Raw genomic sequence first — 17,788 nt, 5'->3', positions numbered from 1 at the left:
GTACGATGTTGCGATACATGCACATGCGCAGTAGCCGCTAGTTATTTGTTGTTTGTAATGGCGGAAAATCATAAAATAAAGGTAAATCCGAAATTACTGCAAAGTTTACAAAAAATTATCAAAGAAGAATTAACGAATAATGCCAAAAAGAATGAATGGGGCAACGAAGAATCAGAAACCACCTTTATAAATGCATTGTGCAAGGTGAGATAGTCGTTTTTGAAATCATTATACTGTTATGGACCTATGTGTACATATTGTGAAAACTGATTGTGGCAAATCATCCTCGCGAATTTACAGAATTATGAACTGACGGTCGAACTTGCTCTTCGTGAAAATGTTGCCGAATCAAATTCTCCAAGCAATAAAGTGGAACAAGGTAATACAGTTTGATTATTGTCGTAAATATCATTTGTGAATTGTGATAATGAGCACAAGTCTTCATGCTTACAGCTAGTGATCTTTTTCAAATCTTTCTATGATATAGATATGTATTTCTGGGGCAGGTTGCATGAAGCATGGATAGCAAATTTTTTTAAACAGTTAAAAAATTCATAAAAAGGAAAAATATAAGGTTTGAACTGAGCAATCACTGAAATAAAATATTACTTCTAAGATTGCAAAATTTCTATGTTGTGACGAAAATATAAACACCTATTTTACAAGCTTAAAAAATTTATCATCCCTGTATTTCATCCATATTGCATGGCATGATGTACATGTGATTACTTTTAAAATGTGTTATGTGAACCTTTCAGAGGTAGTTGATAAAGAACGAGCAATGCAAGTGAATGATATGTGCTCGAAAAGTGAAGACTTTCTTCGTTTAACAATAAAGAAACGCAAAACATACCCCAAGATGATAAAGGAATTTATGAAAGTGAAACATGATGATGAAATTTCACATTTGGTAAGGTCAAATTTTGATTGTTATTGTTTGGATAATACATGGACATTAAAGTGTTTGTTGCATGATTTCTTTCTGGCTTTTTCTAAGGGATATGTCCAGAATAATTTTGTTTAGGATTGTTTTAGTTTTAGATCAAGTCAGAAATTTCTTTGTAGACTTTCTTTGTAACTGTAATGATCCTTTTGTGATTGCAACCTTCAAAAAAGAATTGCAATTATTTTATTTTAACTGCTTCGTACGTAGATTGTTACGGAAAAGAGGCCTGACTTGCATTTCCTTTTACCATATGCACACCATTCAATACCCCAGTCTCAGTTAAAATAACCTTTCTTTTGTAACAATGCACTAGTGATTGAAACTCAAGAAAATGTGATTTTGTTCTCTTTGTATAGGAATGCATTGTAAATGAAAAGCAAGAACTTGTATATGAAGATATTGAGATGAAATTAGACATGGCTGGTAGAGTTTGTACTATATCACAAACATATACATTTCTATAACATTGTCATAATATGATTTGTCTGTAAAAATATGCATTGGAATTAATTTTTTCAGGTGCTGAAGAGTATGTACAAAGGGTTACTGGAGCAAGTGAACAGTTATCAACAATTGCAAATGTCAGTTAAATTTAATGGTTATTTTTTTTGGTGATAAACATTGTTAAATATTTTCTTAATTTTAATTTAAGGAAATCTTTGAGGAAAGCGAAAGGTTGGAACGTTTTCAATTTGCTGCTAACATGAACTCAAATGTGGAGAGCCAGAAATTAAAAGATGTTTTATTTTCCAAAAGAAAAATATCAACTACTTTTGATTCATTTTTGGAAACACCAAAAAAAGAAATAAAAATTTGTGATTCTGTAAAAGACACTGGTAGAACAACAGTTGAACTATGGCAAAATGATGTTAAAAGTAATGAAAATAAAAGTTTTTAGCTGCTTTTCTCCAGTGACATAGGCAGCCTGCTCATCTAGTTTTGCCATTTAAATTTTTTTATTTTCACAATTTGCTCATTGTGGAAATAAGAAATTTCTAAATAAATGAATATTGAAAATGTTCTGAAATTTTCATATCATGACCAAAACATTGCAGGCTGGCTACATCACTCCTTTTGTCGTTTTTTATTTTAACCCTCAAATAACTGTTTTATATTCATGTAAATATGTATATTGAATTTATAATGTATAACAAAATGTATTCGAAATTTTGTCTGTTATTTTTATCTTTACATGAAGTTTCTATAGGTTTCATCGACCAATGGAGCAATGCAATGGAGTTGACAAATTCTCGTGCAAAGCAATTTTAATGAAAAAATAGTTGTGTTTTATTCTTTCGTCATGTCCATAGAAATTTCTAAATTATCAGAGGTTGTTAAAAATTTGAAGGAGTTGCAATGTTGTGCACGATGTATTCTGAGATACATCGGAAAACGGGACTCTTCTGCTGCTTTTTATGCCAAACCATATAATGTATGTATCTTTAGTACATCTGTGTCTCCATACATTGAAGAATAGCATTAGTTATTAAAGTTTTTCATTTGCTCAAAGTCTCTTTTTCTGTTCAACGTGTTTACTCTTCTTTTTGTTGATATTTGGGTTCTTAGGAAATTGTAAATTATGTTGAAGATACCTATAGTGGATTATTTATAAAAAAAGATGTTGAAAATTCTTGGGATTTTATTTGCATCTTATGTCTTGGACTTCTACAACCATCTACATCACATGCACTTATTACAAAGGTACATCTGATTGTCAATGTTGGAAAAATTCTATGTTACTTAAAGTCTTTTTTATTCATTTTTTATACATTTCAGATATGTGATCTTGTCAAGTCATCTGATCATGAATTTTTCAATTTCACCACAGCAATCACATATCCTTTGGTGCTTACTTTTCGCCATGTAAGGTTTAAAGACAACAGCTACTTTGATAATTTGAGATCAACAACAGCAAGTCAATACCATTAAACATCTCATTGCCCATTAGCTCTGTTGATACCAACTAATGACAAGACTACCCTTTTAATTCTATTGTTTTGTCCTAGCATTCATTGTGGATGCATCTGAAAGAAAATTTCAGGTAGTCAGTCAACTTTGTTAATCATGCTATACTATTTAATATGCCAGAACAGGGATAAAAGTTGTCAGCTCTTAAAGTTGTACTTGATGTTTTTTAGTTCAATTTATCCAGAACAAGTCTCCCTTCAAGATACACTTCGACTGAAAGATTGTATAAAATTTGTCTATGGACCTCAGATGGAGTTAAACTTGGATGTTGAGTTCTATAAGAAAGTATGTCGGGATGTTCTTCGTTTCAAAAGCAGACTTTTGTGAATGACATTCATGTATTAGCTAATTAATGAATGTTTGGTTTACAATGATGTGATGATTCATGAACAAAATCCCAATTAAGGTGTATATTTACTGCCTTTTTATAATTTCATCTGATTTTCATAACCATATTTTGATTGTTAGAGTCCGTTCTCGATATCTGTTATACTTGATCATTCTGAAGCAATGAAAGAACTTGACTTTTTGTGAGTACTTGTGCCCAATGATAATGAATGTATGGAAGCATTATCCAATAAATCAAGTGTTTTTTATTCTTGTAGAAGCATTATCCAATAAATCAAGTGTTTTTTTATTCTTGTAGAAGCATTATCCAATAAATCAAGTGTTTTTATTCTTGTAGAGTGTCAGGGAAAAGAGTGTTGAAATGCCATCCGAGAAAAAGAAAAAAAGTATGATTAAATTCAGTTTTGATTTTTGTAAACATCATTTCTACTGGTATATTATGACACATCTTTGTTATCAAGACAACTATAATAATGTTCTTTCTTATTTTTTTGTATACTTGTGGTGATGTTGCATTCTTTCAAACTTTTATTCTTGTGAATTTCTATTTTTACCTTTCTATGAACAAGGTGATAGCAAGTGAACCATTTGTTACAGCTATGCAGCTTACTAAGTGCATTGAGAATATTGAAACCTGTCAGCAGTTTAGAGAGTGAGTTTTAGCATGATGTTGTTTAGCAGATATCTGTGTTTTCTTTTGCGTAACATAAATTTAATTGCTTTAGAATTGGCAATTGCCCTCCTCAGGCAATCCAAATTCCATGTAGAATTGCCAAAGTGGAATGCACAAATGCTCCTGTGTACCTTGCAGGTATGACATGTCATGAACTATTCTTATATGATGGAGAGTAGAGACATTTTTTATGAGGTTATCAATTTATATGTTATTTAGGCTTACATTCTGATTGCTTTTTACTGAAATAATATTGATCATAGAGGATTAGCTGTTGCCCTAGTACAACATCTGTTAAAAACTGTAAAAATATTTTATTACTGCATTAAAATAAGAAATGGCAATTATTTAAAAACATGTAGAATCCCAAGAATCAAACTTTTATCACATGATTCACATCATGACGTTAGGGGTTTGAAATAAGGCAGGTGCCCCAGAGAAAATACTATTGCTCTAAAAGTGACTTATTTCTTGTAACTGGTTACAGTTATATCCTCAGAAAAGGAACTAGCTACTGTAACAAGTTGCAGTTATATCCTCAGAAAAGGAACTATGTACTGTAACAAGTTACAGTTATATCCTCAGAAAAGGAACCACGTACTGTAACAAGTTACAGTTATATCCTCTGAAAAGGAACTACCTACTGTAACAAGTTACAGTTGGTAAAAGTAACCAGTTATTGTTACTAAGTTTCTTAACAATTTTTGTAACTAGTTACGAACAGCCTGTCAAAGTTACTTCCCTTCTCATAAATAACGGCAGCATAACATTTGCTGCAACCTCAAGTTGAAACTTTGACAAAAAAATTTTCAAATTCACAACCCATTGTGTTGTTGTGTTCTAAATATCGGAGAAGGCCAAAAATATTGCGGAAAATTACGTTAAATGTGTACTTAAGTAATCCATAAAAAGAATGAGACGTTTATAAAATTGGGTGAAACCACCAAAAGTGACTAAGGTCACTTCTGCCGTATGCTTAATCTGGACAAAGATAAAAAGTAACAATGATAGTGTTGATGACGTAAATGTAGGCAGTTATCGTTACCTTTTATTCCTAATTTTTGTTATTACTTACAGTTACAAATTACATTATAGAAAACATAATTACTTTCAGCACTGGAAAATTACACCTCTTTCCCCACACAATTTTCACCTTATTAATGGACTTTCCGAAAGTTTTATATGAAAATGTCTAAGATTTGAGTAATTTTAAAATTTATGACAATTTGATATCAAATATCTCCTAATTTTTGTAGGGCATACCTCCATGATAATGATGACAGTGTGATATGAACATTCTTTATTTAACAGGTCGCTATAATAAGTATTCTCGGTTCCTATCTCAGTCGCCATGGATTGTAAATGGGCAAAGAATGACAGAAAATTCAGTAGAGGTATGTTGCCAAGACAAGGGGCGGACTTTCTGCAGGGTGAAGAGGGTGCGCACCCCTACCCAAAAAATTTTTTAGCTCCTGAAAGAAATTCTTGAATGGTGTTACGTACTGTAGACGATTAAAATAGCAATATTAGAGGCTATGATATTGTACAGTAAGACTAAGTAAAGGTAGAACTTTTCATTTCATAGGCAATTACATATTTTATGCTACCACCATTTGCAAACATTCGCTTCTGGAACAGAAAATTTTTTTCATGATAATTTTGATGCTTTTCTCTATGTGATATTGCGCACATAAGGCTGCTCGGCAATTTTCGTTTGATTTCATTATTTAACATGCATGCGCATATAATTTTTTAATAATTTGCAATCAAGCGTACATTTACTGCTAAAGTAGTGCTCGTTGATCCAGTTTTTTGTTGCCATGACTGTGAAAGCACTCGGTCAAGTGGACTGTGTATGCTCAGATGGTATTTCTAATAGTCTGGGACCAATCTACATAGACATTACTCTTTGCAAAATTGTTTACGTATAAGTAAACCTTGCACAACAAGACAACAAAACAACAAGTTGTTATTTAAACTGCAGCTTACGTAAACCTTGCACAACAAGACAACAAAACAACAAGTTGTTTTTTAAACTGTAGCTTACGTAAACCTTGCACAACAAGACAACAAAACAACAAATTGTTATTTAAATGTAGCTTACGTAAACCTTGCACAACAAGACAACAAAACAACAAGTTGTTATTTAAACTGTAGCTTACGTAAACCTTGCACAACAAGACAACAAAACAGCAAGTCGTTATTTAAACTGTAGCTTACGTAAACCTTTCACAACAAGACAACAAAACAACAAGTAGTTATTTAAACTGCAGCTTACGTAAACCTTGCACAACAAGACAACAAAACAACATGTAGTTATTTAAACTGTAGCTTAAGTAAACCTTGCACAACAAGACAACAAAACAACAAGTAGTTATTTAAACTGCAGCTTACGTAAACCTTTCACAACAAGACAACAAAACAACAAGTAGTTATTTAAACTGCAGCTTACGTAAACCTTGCACAACAAGACAACAAAACAACAAGTAGTTATTTAAACTGTAGCTTACGTAAACCTTTCACAACAAGACAACAAAACAACAAGTTGTTATTTAAACTGCAGCTTACGTAAACCTTGCACAACAAGACAACAAAACAACAAGTTGTTATTTAAACTGTAGCTTATGTTTTTATTTACAAAGTCAATGGTTGTTTGCCTCATGATATATGAATCTAAAATTGTTTGAAGCATTTTATGGTTAAATTATGAGTCAAAATGCAGTGTTTTGTTTGAAACTTTGCACTATCCTTGGATCTCTAGTTTAGTACCAGTTGAAATTTGGGCATTAAAAGTTTGTTTTATTTTTCAATTGTTTAGGAGTTGATTGCAGCAGAAATAGAGAAAGTGTTTTTGTCTGATGGTATATTTTTTATTTTGACAAGATATTAAACTAAACCAATTTATGTCAGTTTTTCAATCAGTAAACTCATTAATTATTATCACTTTTACATAGAAGAGAGTGTTTCAACGTTTAATACTTATTGTTAAAACAGGAAATTTGCTGTATTTTGATTTAGATTCAAAATTTTCCTCTGCTGGACGTGAAGATGTAGATGTGCGCATGCTCGGCAAAGGTAGGTTTATGAAACATTTTGCTCCCAGGTCCAAAACGCTTGATTCTCAGTGGCTCGCATTCATCTCTAGGTCGCCCTTTTATTTTGGAATTGATTAACCCTCGTAAAATCGCTCAAAATCTCGAGCAAATAAAGAAATTACAGATGAAAGTTAATTCCTCTACAGATGATATCAAAATCAGAGATCTTCAAAAGATATCCAGGTAAAAATAAACGATTTTAAAAACTGACTTGAATGAAATTTACGATTTCGTGGTGATAACATTTATTAGGGAAGAATGTGGGAAATTGAAGGAGGCGGAAAAAAGTAAAACAAAAACATATAGGTAGATGAAAGATAATTTATCGCTGTGATTACCATGTGTACTTAGTTTAAAATACTTTTTATTTGAAACAAGGGCTTTAGTGTACGTGTCTGAGGGTGTTACAGAAGAAGAACTGTTTTCGTTGAATGATAACAAGGTGATTTTTTACACAGTGATAGACACGTACAGACAGTGATACACATGTACAGACAGTTATACACATGTACAGACGGTGATACACATGTACAGACAGTGATACACATGTACAGACGGTGATACATGTACAGAGATACATACACAGTGATAGACAGACAGTGATACACATGTACAGATACAGTGATACATATACATACAGTCAGATTATACAGACAGTTATACACATGTACAGACAGTGATACACATATACAGACAGTGATAGACACGTACAGACAGTTATACACATGTACAGACGGTGATACACATGTACAGACAGTGATACACATGTACAGACGGTGATACACAAGTACAGACGGTGATACACATGTACAGACGGTGATACACATGTACAGACAGTGCTACTCATATATTGACGGTGTTACATTTATAAATACAGTCAGTGATAGACATGTACAGAAAGTTATATACATGTACAGACGGTGTTACATTTATACATACAGTCATTGATAGACATATGCAGACAGTGATACACACGACATGCAAGGATAGTGATACAACGTGTATGGACAGTTGAACATGTGCACGGTTAGCCATACCAGTATAAATGCAAAATTCTGCAATACATGTACAATTTTATATTTATCAGGACATTATGCTCAACCAAAAGACTCCATTAAGAGTATTACACAGGTAATAGTTTCATAAAATTTTATCACAATAGAGGGAAGTAAGGGATTCGCATAGTATTTACTTATATGATCAGGGTTTGTGATTGGTTTAAAGTGCAATGAAGTACAATGAAGTATCATGAAGTACAACGAAGTACCACGATATAAAATAAAGGTCATTACACTATAGAAATGATGAATCTAAAAAGCAAGACAATTGTGCTCATCATTTTTGTCTGATTGAGGAAGTTGAAGAACCTATTTATATTAGTATAGTTTAGTCAAAACTCTAATTTTTTAGGCGACCTTTAGCTGACCGTCAGCGGAAAATTTTGACCATGTCGACTGAATATATTGACAAGAACCATTTTTATCTTTATCTTTGTACAGAAGCAGGAACGTATCCTTTCACATTTATCTTTTTAAGACTTTAAATTGTTTAAAATTGTCATTGAATAGTTTATATTGTACGGATCCTTGATGAGAAGTCTTACATATTCAGATATATAAAAGAATTTGTTCACGGTGATTTTGGTAGAACCCAACCGAATTTATCGACAATTATGAATAAAGAAACTGACATATTAGAGCTTGATGTCATGGTAAGATGTATTTCTACATCGTGCAGTCAATAATATAACTCTTTATTTCTAAAAAGTTTCCTGAAGAAAATTTCTTGGTTTTAATTAAAAAATACAGCTAAACAATACCGTACTGTTTCAACCTTGTACCATTTCTATCCACCTTACTGTGGTGTTTCCACCTTACTAAAATCAACATTCATTGGCTAGTGTTAAATTTTTGTGCACAATGTTTGTTTACCAACGAATCGTCAACTGTTATTTTTTATTCCTAAGTCCGTGGACGTTGATTGGCCTACTTGCGTCGACACGTGATGATCAAAATAATCGGTATAGTATTATTTTACTGTTTGATGTTTTGAAAGATCAAAGTTGCTTTAAACACTGGGCTTTTTCAATGGAATGGCTTTTGTCAACATGCAGCTAGTCAATGTCATCATCAATCTTCATTGCCTCGTATTTCACGTTTGAGTCGCCTTTTTAGTAATTTAAGCTTCCTATAGATGTGAATAAACGATTGTAAATGGGAAGTATTTAAAATTTTCCATGAATCACAAGTTTCACTAGTAGAGTTTGGATTTCTCAGAAGTTACAAAAGGGACACACTTTGGGTCTTTTACCTTGTGAAGAGCTTTTCTTTGGCTTTTGAAACCATTCTTCCACTTCATCAGAATAACTTCCTCTTAAAATTTCCTTCACTTGATCGGAACTATTGATAATTTGGCATTTAATAGTTGACTTCGGTCGAAAAGTAATTGATCATAGATTTTGTGAAAATACTAACGAAGTTTTTGTTTGGAGTTCTTGTCTTCCTCACTTGTTTTGTCATTCGAACTGCGTTTTTTCTCTTTTATCAACCTGTTGTTATCAAATATTTACCAATAAGATTAAAGTTAACATGGGAAGTTTTAAAAGTAAATTCTGAGACCTTTCTGTATCACCAGGCTCTGATTCTTCGTCTTCAGTATCAACACTCGGCTGGCTTACAATAATGGCGGGAACATGATCAGACCTACAGATATTGAACAATATATTTTACTCGTATACCCCATGTGTAATGCAAAGTCTTTTCTACCTCGAACTACCCCATTGGGATAAAACATTTTTCACATCTTACCCCCAACTATCCCAGGTTTTCAATTCTGTTTCACTCATATTTTGCTGTTCAACTTCATTAGTTTTGTCTACTGGTGTTTTCATTGTGATATCGTTCCATGAGAATACTTTGGATCCGCGATTGTAATCATTACCAGTCGAGTCTCCTTTAAGGAAAGTGCTGAAGAAGAAATCATCATGAAGGAAAGACACTGTTGACGTGCTTATACGGTATGATTTCACTTATTTGTTAAAAACTTGTGCAGGGCGAGTCTTGTTTACATTCGTATAAACCACCAAATTCTCCTTAAACGCATATTTTACGTATTTTATTACCTCTGTTTCTCGCTATGAGTAAAATCATAGAACATTAGAAACTAGGCAAGTGAGTTGTCTCAAAACGAGAATTGGGTGGCAACGAATGCCAACACAAAATGACTGAATTTGTGAATAAGAGTCTGTAATTGCAATGACTACGAAAAGAAAAGTGAATATATTTTGCAGTGAAAATGCACCGTAGTATAATCGAATTCTTAATCCGTGAAGTATATATGTGATCCGGTCGCTCTTAATAATGTTCAAAATTTAAAATGTTTTGTCTTGATGACCTAATTTTGCTTCGAGTGTCTCTTACCTGTTTGTTCTTGGCTTCTCTTCTATTTTCTCGGGAATATCTTCAATCTCCGGTTTGTCTACAGTCTTAATCTCCTGGGATGTATGACCAGCTTTTGTCGTGACATTTATGGCGCTGCTGACTAACATTGCGAACGCTTCGTTGTTGTTTTGTGTCTCCTCTTTGATGTTTCTTCGTTGTTTCTGCTTCTTGTATGACACCCATGTATTAATACTGTATAAATGACAGTTTGTCACAACCGATTGATATGAAGATGAGGTGAGTGGCTATGTAGAACGAATTTGTGGATCACCCCCTCCCTCCCCAAATACGAATAGTTCCTGATAATGCAATATGATTTTCTTTTACCTTTCTTCTCTCGCCTTTTCTCGCTTCTTTTTATCGTCGTGCATAATTCGCCAATTCTCTAGCATATCGTCATAAAGTTTGTTTGCTCTAAAAATGTTTTCGTAATATTGTGAAGGTAAAATTACAGGCGTATAGACGAACAGACACTTAAAATAAGTAAAAAAGGAAGGTATATTCAATATATATACAACACTATACGGTCTTTGCTCATAATCATCTCAGTTTACACCAATCTGTATTAATGCCGTGTTTATTTTCATGCAAACACATGCAATGACAGTATTCTTAACTTTTAGGAAAGTGCACTTTTTTAATATTACATTGAGCACTCTACTTGCAAATTTCTTGCCCAAAACTTGACTTATAACTACTATTTAATGAAAGTATCCCTGACCGTTTTTACTGTCGTCAGTCAAGTGTTCATGACGTAAAATATGCGTGGAAAGTATTGTAAATTTATTTTTACTAATAAACCATGTGCTTACCTTTCTTTCCTTGCTGACGATTCCTTTCTTGCTTTTCCCAAGGAAAACATCGGAGTTAATGTGATACTAGTGTTCATGATTAAGTCGTTAAGTATACTACCACTTTTTCGCATATCCTCCCTAAATGATGATAATACCAGATAAGGTACACTGTCAAGTATCTCATTTTATTTAAACCTTTACCTACCAAAATCTTATGAATTTGTTTTTGTATTTTATACCCCTATCTTTATCATCCTAAAATCTCTTTTTTTACCTGCTCTCCTTTTCTTTCATGTCAGCCTTGTGAAAATAGTAGGCAATAAGTAATACGACGAATATGAAAATTACAACGACTGGAATAGCAATGGCCAATAGGATAACAAGTTTACTTGACTCAGGAATCTTTGTTGGCTCGGTCGTCCTCATGGCATTCGTCGTTTTTTGATTTGGTATTTCTTTCTTTGCGCGGATATCAAATGTTTCTTTATGCAGTTTCTTTAAACTTTGTGTGTCTATAGTTTTAGGATGTTGAGAAGTAATTGACAGATTTTTGCTACTCTCTGATTGATGAACCGCTTGTGCTCTTGTTAGCAACATATTCAGGTTGATGTTTTTACTTCGGCGTCTGGATTTGTTTTCCATACGATGGAGTAAATTTTTCTCTTAGGATTAGAAAACTTTAGTGATCTGATTGCATACTTCATTATAAAACTGGTCTTGTTTGCTATCCCACCAGGCATTACGTTCAAATGCATGCGAACTTTGCGAGCTTCAAAGACTAGTTCTGGAGGAGGTGCTCTTTCGTTACAATATTTGCCATGCTTTCTTCGGTTGCCAATCCTGGAATGTACTTCAACTCTTAAATAGTTGCATTGACAGATTCCTGCACAGAAATCATGAACGTGCAATTTTGAAAATTCCAGATTTACGAATGATCCACGCGGGACGTGAATTATCCACGAGCATGATAATTTTTCTTTGAGATTTTTCTCAACGATTATCATTCCATCACTCTCGTAAAGACGTTCTTTATGCTTACAAGTTGGTTGGAGGTCTCCGACTATATGACGTAAAAATATGTGCCTTTTCTTAATGCGTATAGTAAAGGAGAAAAAGATATGATCATTTCTGAATATGCCGTTAGATAGCTTGATAATTTCTACAGAACTGTGTCTTGCTCTGTTTATCTTTCATGAAAATAGATTTATATTTTTGACTACTTTGTTTTCATACCTTCAAGTGGATAACAGACCGTGATATCCAGTAATAAATGAAACATAATAATCACTGGCTGCAAGCTTCTTAACATTTTTTCTTTTGTGATAGACAGTTGGAATTTCTTGTTGAATCAAAACAGTTCCTCCCTCAAATGAAACTTTAACTCTCTTGCACTGACTCACACAACAACCTTTTACGCTTTCGTGGCGAAAGATTTGTACATTGTCTTGCATTGACTTTTCTGTATATGTGAAAGGTTCGATATTCTCCAGCTGTTAGTAATTACTGCACTGTTGTACCTTTATGTTACTGTTATATGTTCGTTTCTATCGTCGCTTTCTCCGACAGACGCAAAAGCATGACCACTCGTCTGTACCAGTCTAGAAAATCGTGATATTATGAAATGACTGCGTAATTTGAAGATCATACGTGCCTGAATGTGGTATCTTGCTGAGATTTTGATGTTTTTTAAGTGATGACCTTTCATTTCACTCAGCATGACACCATCTTTAGGTAGTTTCGTATGTTTGTACAAAATAGCAATCTTCACAGGTGAAGCAACGCGTTGCAAAATTCGTGTTTTTCATAGAACTATGTGTGGTTGATTTTTTCTTGTTGTGCTCGCAACTGGTTTGTTTTCATAAATGAATGAACTCTAAAATATGATTACGTTTGTGTAGACGCTTTATCCAAACAAAAGAATTAATCATGCGACACACACACCCCCGTCGAGTTTCGTCCAAAAGTCGAGTTTATAATTTCAGTTTTATCTAAAAATAAACATATTTAGGTGTTGTAAAAACCGTTGAGAGTTAGACGAAACTTGTAGACCTAGAAATTTTTGTGATTGGGATACAGTTAGCTGAAGTTCCATATTAGAGTTTGATATAATTAAACCTCGGTTATATAATTGAACTGTCGAAGTTCCACGATTTAACTCTTAACGTGAAGTTTTACTGAATTTAAGAAAATTGACTTTATCTCATGTTCTACAACGAAACATGATCAACGAAGTATATAACCATAAAGAATATCATCTACTTTAGTCTTCAATATACTATTTCTTGTTGGCGTATTTTTGTTGACTAAAGCACGCAGTTGTTGCGGTGTAATACAGTGAAACATACTCTAGTCAATCATTCGGTTATTTCAAAATCTTGTTAATACTTTATCATTCCTGTGTAAACAGTATAATATGTTTACAATAACAATAGCAAATTAAAATAATGTTAAAGTAAATCCGTGATCACCACAGCGCCCTCAATTGAAGACTCTTCACTTTACTAAGATTTTTTAGTGAGCTGGAGCCCCTCTCCCCTGCTCCTGTGTTTTCCACTCTCATGCTAGCTTATGTAGTTAAATTTTCATCTTTTATTTTCGAGATATAGCCAGCCGCTTATTTATAGTCATACAATGCAAATTGCATTGAGTTCATTCACCGCGGAAATGTAGATTTATAAAAAAATGAATAATGATGACGATGTGAAAATTACATAGTATGACTAAAACTCGCGGAATGGCTACGCCATTTGTCGTATACGTTTGCACGTTTCAGATGTAGGAAAGTGTTATCATATCATAAGGACTTTAGAATCCAGACGGTTTGTCATTTTCTGATATAGCGGCGAAGAATTTGAAACAATTTCCCATCTCTCTATCATCGGTCAACATTTGATATGATGTGTTTATATTGATCGTCTGTTCTGATGTCGCCTTTTTAAGCAGTACCTAAAAGACAAAAAAAAATACCAAAATTATGTCTCGTCACAATTCAATGAACGCCATCGTCTCAAACCTGTTTTCTCACGTCAATTCCCATTTCCTTCAAAAAATGACGCTGTGTAACTGGTCCAAATGTTGAAACTGCATAAAAATGACAAAAAATACCTAACTGAGCCATGTGACTGCGACCAGAAGTATTGACTCATCTAAAACACACTTCCATAGTTCATAAACACTTTTACACCCCTCCATAGTTCATAAACACTTTTACACACTTCCATAGTTCATAAATACTCTTTTACACACCTCCATAGTTCATAAACACTTTTTTACACACCTCCATAGTTCATAAACACTTTTACACACCTCCATAGTTCATAAACACTTTTACACACCTCCATAGTTCATAAACACTTTTTTACACACCTCCATAGTTCATAAACACTTTTTTACACACCTCCATAGTTCATAAACACTTTTTGCAAATGTGAGAAGTTAACATTTGATGTTAGGTCGGCATTACCAATATCCTTCAGGGGGTCCGTCAACTGATGCTTTTTAAATGCCTTTAACGAAATTAAATTGGGTAATTCAATGAACGCACTAATATTAAAAAACAATAGCATAACACATCTTAAAGTAGTACATTGATACACTTACAGAAAACCCAGACACAAAATCAACCTTTAGTATCTAGCTACTAAATGCATGGACGGTGTTTTTCCCGTACACTACTTTTTGTCGGCTGGACATGTTTTTTTTATTACAACAGGGTTTATCTATCACATATCATAGTGTTATGCTTAATGCAAATACGTACATGTGAGAAGGTGTTCTATAATTACTCCTTTACATTTTACTACAGAGGTTGATAAGGGGTTTCTCTAAGTCAAAATTAAGTTTTACATACCCTAAGTGTATTTCTTTGAAATGAGTAATCACCATAGTCCACTAGAAGGGAGCATCCTCCGTAGTTTTGCATGTTTTGCGCCATGTGTTCAGCAATCACATTAGCTTGAGGTCGAACCTCGAGGAAATCGGCCGGTGCATCTTCGGGTATAAACACCATAGCTGGAGTGGGGTTTGGGGCGAGAAAAAATTTCAAGCGATCTTGTCTGTAATTAGAGAAAAGTCTCTCACGAAAAGATAACGGAAGAGAATGATTTCTTTATCTTACAAAAACGCTGATCCTCTCTATAGAAATGCTAATTTTAAAATACTATTTTCCTTAATTGTCATACATTACCCATCCATATCCTTATCAATACCCACAAGAATCTCTCGCCATCCATACTTTGTCAGCTGAAAACGGTTCACAGTTCAATAATCATAAGTACGGTAAAATTGGACGTGATGTTGTACTTACTTTAAATTGGTGGATTGGAAGGGCATCAAAGAACTCGTTAGCCAGATAAAATGAAAAACCTAATTTAATCATTGCAAAATTAGCATTCCAAGGAAATAACAGCTACGTAAGCGCTCATTTTTCATGCTATCGTCAATGTCTTCGGGGCCGTTGTACAAAGCCCAATAGTGACTTTTGCAACGTGTTAAAAAGATGATTATATGTACTACACAATCATGAAACTTTGTTATCTCTGAATTAAAGTTTTACTCCATTGATTGCTCAGTTGAAATCGCAGCTGTTTCCCCTCTAAAAGATTTTGGCACAATTCAAAAGTCACGGTGACTGTCAAGATTCGTTCAACCGATCCGAAGCTTCTTGTAAAGGGCTATGTTCCATGACTATAATAGCAATACGATCAATGATCTCTTAAAATATTTGGATCATATCTATGATTGCATGCTTAAAAATTATGAAAAGAAACTGCAAACAACCTTTTGGAATATCCTGTACAACATGATGCCAGGTTATAGGAACGCCCTGTTCAGTTCGTGTTGAAATACTCTAGAATAAATGTAAATATATACTAACTACAAACCATGATTGAAATACTTCATATAATAGTTCCAATTATTAGTTACCTGAGGGTCATCTTCAATGGACACTCTATTGCATAATAAAGATCTTTGCATGTCTCTCATAGCTGGACTGATCTCAACCAAATGCAAACTTAAAGCTTTGCATATGTTACCTAATTTTTTAAAAACCTTTACAAGAAAGCAAAGTAATAAAAATAAAAATAGGTACTCTAGAGAATGTGTGTTATAACCTTTACCCTTAAGATGTCTGAAACAAGTGTTCCACGTCCTGGACCGAGTTCCACAAACTTGAGCTTTTCAGGAGATCCATAATTTATCCATCTTTCATAGAACCAGACACCAATCAACTGATCATAAAAATATGAGACAACATGGATCGTTTATAGAATTTATTGGAAATAAACAAATAGAACTAGCCTTGGTGATAATATTACCTCGCCAAACATTTGACTAATTTCAGGGGATGTAGTAAAATCCCCATTTTCACCAAAAATGTCTTTCCTCATGTAATAACTCTAAGAAGAAATACAATTTGTTCGAAAAACAAAACGTTCTTTGCATGACTTTGTCCAATAAAAAACCTCAGCACCTCTGATGAATTTGATAAAACAGTTTGCATGTACTCTGCTACAGTTATGGGTCCTGATAACTAAAGATATATACACTTTGTTCATTTCTTATAGAGCATATTATGGTGATTAATAAACAGAATTACTTTACCCCTAGTTTTGCAGTTTTTTACTGTAGTTTGTGCTTATAATTGCAATATGTGAACACATAATTGAGTAATTATTTGTACTTTCGATGGTCATGCATGGTTATTGTTGATTGCAATGACAATATGTGTACACATAAGGATATATAAGTGATTATTGGTGAGCAGCACCTTTATGAGCATACCTTAATGAGCGTACCTTAATTTTTTCTTTCAATGTCTTTGCCAGCTTGGTTTCTGATGATGAAGAAGGTGAAGTATGAAACCATTTTTGCACAGTGGTAGAATTTGTGACAGAGCACTGATTATAGGCTAGGTGATATCACAAAATTAAATTGAAGCATTTTTTAAAAATAGTCCTAAGTACATACAATTGTACCATGTACCAAGTACTATGCTCTTTCTGGCAGGATAGTATATCCTTTGCAGTACACTGGTCATTTCTTTTTGTTCCTGACAGAAGCTAAAATCCTGTTTACGACCATGCCTCCCGATACCCCGAGAAAGTTGAGCACTCGAGCGTCTCATGTTTCTTAAAGTAAAGTACCATCAACAATTGAGGAATATACGCTGACCAAATACACAGTGGGCAGCACCGCAGCACACTACACGATGTTTGTCAAAAAATAGCGGGATTATGAGTTTTTTGTCGCTCTGTTGAATAATGGTTTAATAGTCGAATATGATATTTTCAGCTGCTAAAATTGATGGAAATCAGCCCTGAGCTTACAAAGAAACGTACTGAGTGAGTAGTTGTTAATTAATTGTTTAATTTTATATTGGATGTTCATTGTTAGTCACTATTGTTTGAATAATGAATAGATAATGTTTGTTCGGAAATTTATACTTTGGAAATTTATACTTTCGTTTTGGAATATACTGGCATTGACAAGAATAGCCTGCATGCAGGAGGGATAGGAAGGGT

At 33.6% G+C, this 17,788-nt stretch overlaps 4 protein-coding genes across 6 annotated transcripts; 2 read left to right on the top strand and 2 right to left on the bottom strand.

Moving 5' to 3' along the window:
- The first annotated feature begins 57 nt into the window (after positions 1-57).
- Positions 58-2,113, top strand: LOC124441219. 2 transcript variants are annotated; one of them, XM_046991654.1, is made up of 6 exons: positions 58-204; positions 301-379; positions 759-910; positions 1,303-1,369; positions 1,466-1,527; positions 1,599-2,113. In XM_046991654.1, exons 1-6 carry the CDS (start codon positions 58-60, stop codon positions 1,842-1,844), a joined length of 753 nt encoding a protein of 250 aa, XP_046847610.1. In that variant the 3' UTR covers positions 1,845-2,113. The 2 variants fall into 2 exon arrangements, with proteins under 2 accessions (XP_046847610.1, XP_046847609.1); XM_046991653.1 differs by having other exon boundaries at positions 1,303-1,378.
- A 25-nt stretch (positions 2,114-2,138) lies between these two features.
- LOC124441212 (tRNA pseudouridine synthase Pus10-like) lies at positions 2,139-8,846 on the top strand. The gene is made up of 18 exons (XM_046991643.1): positions 2,139-2,378; positions 2,513-2,647; positions 2,723-2,809; positions 2,953-2,987; positions 3,085-3,199; positions 3,383-3,444; positions 3,600-3,648; positions 3,832-3,914; positions 3,988-4,073; positions 5,247-5,329; positions 6,754-6,796; positions 6,954-7,010; positions 7,081-7,213; positions 7,283-7,336; positions 7,409-7,472; positions 8,118-8,161; positions 8,441-8,539; positions 8,642-8,846. The coding sequence occupies exons 1-18, from the start codon at positions 2,247-2,249 to the stop codon at positions 8,772-8,774; spliced, it is 1,494 nt and encodes a 497-aa protein (XP_046847599.1). The 5' UTR covers positions 2,139-2,246; the 3' UTR covers positions 8,775-8,846.
- Positions 8,787-12,956, bottom strand: LOC124441216. The gene is made up of 10 exons (XM_046991647.1): positions 12,498-12,956; positions 11,539-12,324; positions 11,283-11,402; positions 10,798-10,884; positions 10,450-10,662; positions 9,838-9,996; positions 9,649-9,732; positions 9,505-9,578; positions 9,341-9,429; positions 8,787-9,217 (listed from the first exon to the last, which is right to left on the bottom strand). The coding sequence occupies exons 2-9, from the start codon at positions 11,904-11,906 to the stop codon at positions 9,416-9,418; spliced, it is 1,119 nt and encodes a 372-aa protein (XP_046847603.1). The 5' UTR covers positions 11,907-12,324; positions 12,498-12,956; the 3' UTR covers positions 8,787-9,217; positions 9,341-9,415.
- Positions 12,957-13,621: 665 nt separating this feature from the next.
- Positions 13,622-17,550, bottom strand: LOC124441213 (protein arginine methyltransferase NDUFAF7, mitochondrial-like). 2 transcript variants are annotated; one of them, XM_046991644.1, is made up of 13 exons: positions 17,250-17,550; positions 17,063-17,175; positions 16,738-16,797; positions 16,583-16,663; positions 16,385-16,495; positions 16,191-16,316; positions 16,044-16,113; positions 15,571-15,629; positions 15,451-15,506; positions 15,115-15,319; positions 14,662-14,770; positions 14,278-14,345; positions 13,622-14,210 (listed from the first exon to the last, which is right to left on the bottom strand). In XM_046991644.1, exons 1-13 carry the CDS (start codon positions 17,389-17,391, stop codon positions 14,070-14,072), a joined length of 1,341 nt encoding a protein of 446 aa, XP_046847600.1. In that variant the 5' UTR covers positions 17,392-17,550; the 3' UTR covers positions 13,622-14,069. The 2 variants fall into 2 exon arrangements, with proteins under 2 accessions (XP_046847600.1, XP_046847601.1); XM_046991645.1 differs by lacking the exon at positions 16,738-16,797 and having other exon boundaries at positions 17,250-17,549.
- Positions 17,551-17,788: the final 238 nt, after the last annotated feature.

The sequence above is a fragment of the Xenia sp. Carnegie-2017 genome, unplaced genomic scaffold (genome assembly GCF_021976095.1).
Source record: "Xenia sp. Carnegie-2017 unplaced genomic scaffold, XeniaSp_v1 HiC_scaffold_20, whole genome shotgun sequence".
In the NCBI taxonomy this organism is placed as follows: Eukaryota; Metazoa; Cnidaria; class Anthozoa; order Malacalcyonacea; family Xeniidae; genus Xenia; species Xenia sp. Carnegie-2017.
The sequence above is the reverse complement of the archived record's forward strand: the minus strand, read 5'-3'. Positions and strand labels throughout refer to the sequence as shown.

Bases quoted from the DNA above. Each gene is read 5' to 3' on its own strand.
- LOC124441219 (XM_046991653.1), top strand. From the start codon at position 58: ATGGCGGAAAATCATAAAATAAAGGTAAATCCGAAATTACTGCAAAGT. The intron at 205-300 runs GTGAGATAGTCG...GCGAATTTACAG, and splicing joins TTATAAATGCATTGTGCAAG to AATTATGAACTGACGGTCGA. The intron at 380-758 runs GTAATACAGTTT...TGAACCTTTCAG, and splicing joins AAGCAATAAAGTGGAACAAG to AGGTAGTTGATAAAGAACGA.
- LOC124441212 (XM_046991643.1), top strand. From the start codon at position 2,247: ATGTCCATAGAAATTTCTAAATTATCAGAGGTTGTTAAAAATTTGAAG. The intron at 3,200-3,382 runs GTATGTCGGGAT...TTTGATTGTTAG, and splicing joins ATGTTGAGTTCTATAAGAAA to AGTCCGTTCTCGATATCTGT. The intron at 3,649-3,831 runs GTATGATTAAAT...TCTATGAACAAG, and splicing joins ATCCGAGAAAAAGAAAAAAA to GTGATAGCAAGTGAACCATT.
- LOC124441216 (XM_046991647.1), bottom strand. From the start codon at position 11,906: ATGGAAAACAAATCCAGACGCCGAAGTAAAAACATCAACCTGAATATG. The intron at 11,403-11,538 runs GTAAAAAAAGAG...ATCATCATTTAG, and splicing joins ATGAAAGAAAAGGAGAGCAG to GGAGGATATGCGAAAAAGTG. The intron at 9,733-9,837 runs GTAAGATGTGAA...CAATATCTGTAG, and splicing joins AAAACCTGGGATAGTTGGGG to GTCTGATCATGTTCCCGCCA.
- LOC124441213 (XM_046991644.1), bottom strand. From the start codon at position 17,391: ATGAGACGCTCGAGTGCTCAACTTTCTCGGGGTATCGGGAGGCATGGT. The intron at 15,630-16,043 runs GTTGTTTGCAGT...TGATTAAATTAG, and splicing joins TGTACAGGATATTCCAAAAG to GTTTTTCATTTTATCTGGCT. The intron at 14,211-14,277 runs GTTTGAGACGAT...TTTGTCTTTTAG, and splicing joins GAATTGACGTGAGAAAACAG to GTACTGCTTAAAAAGGCGAC.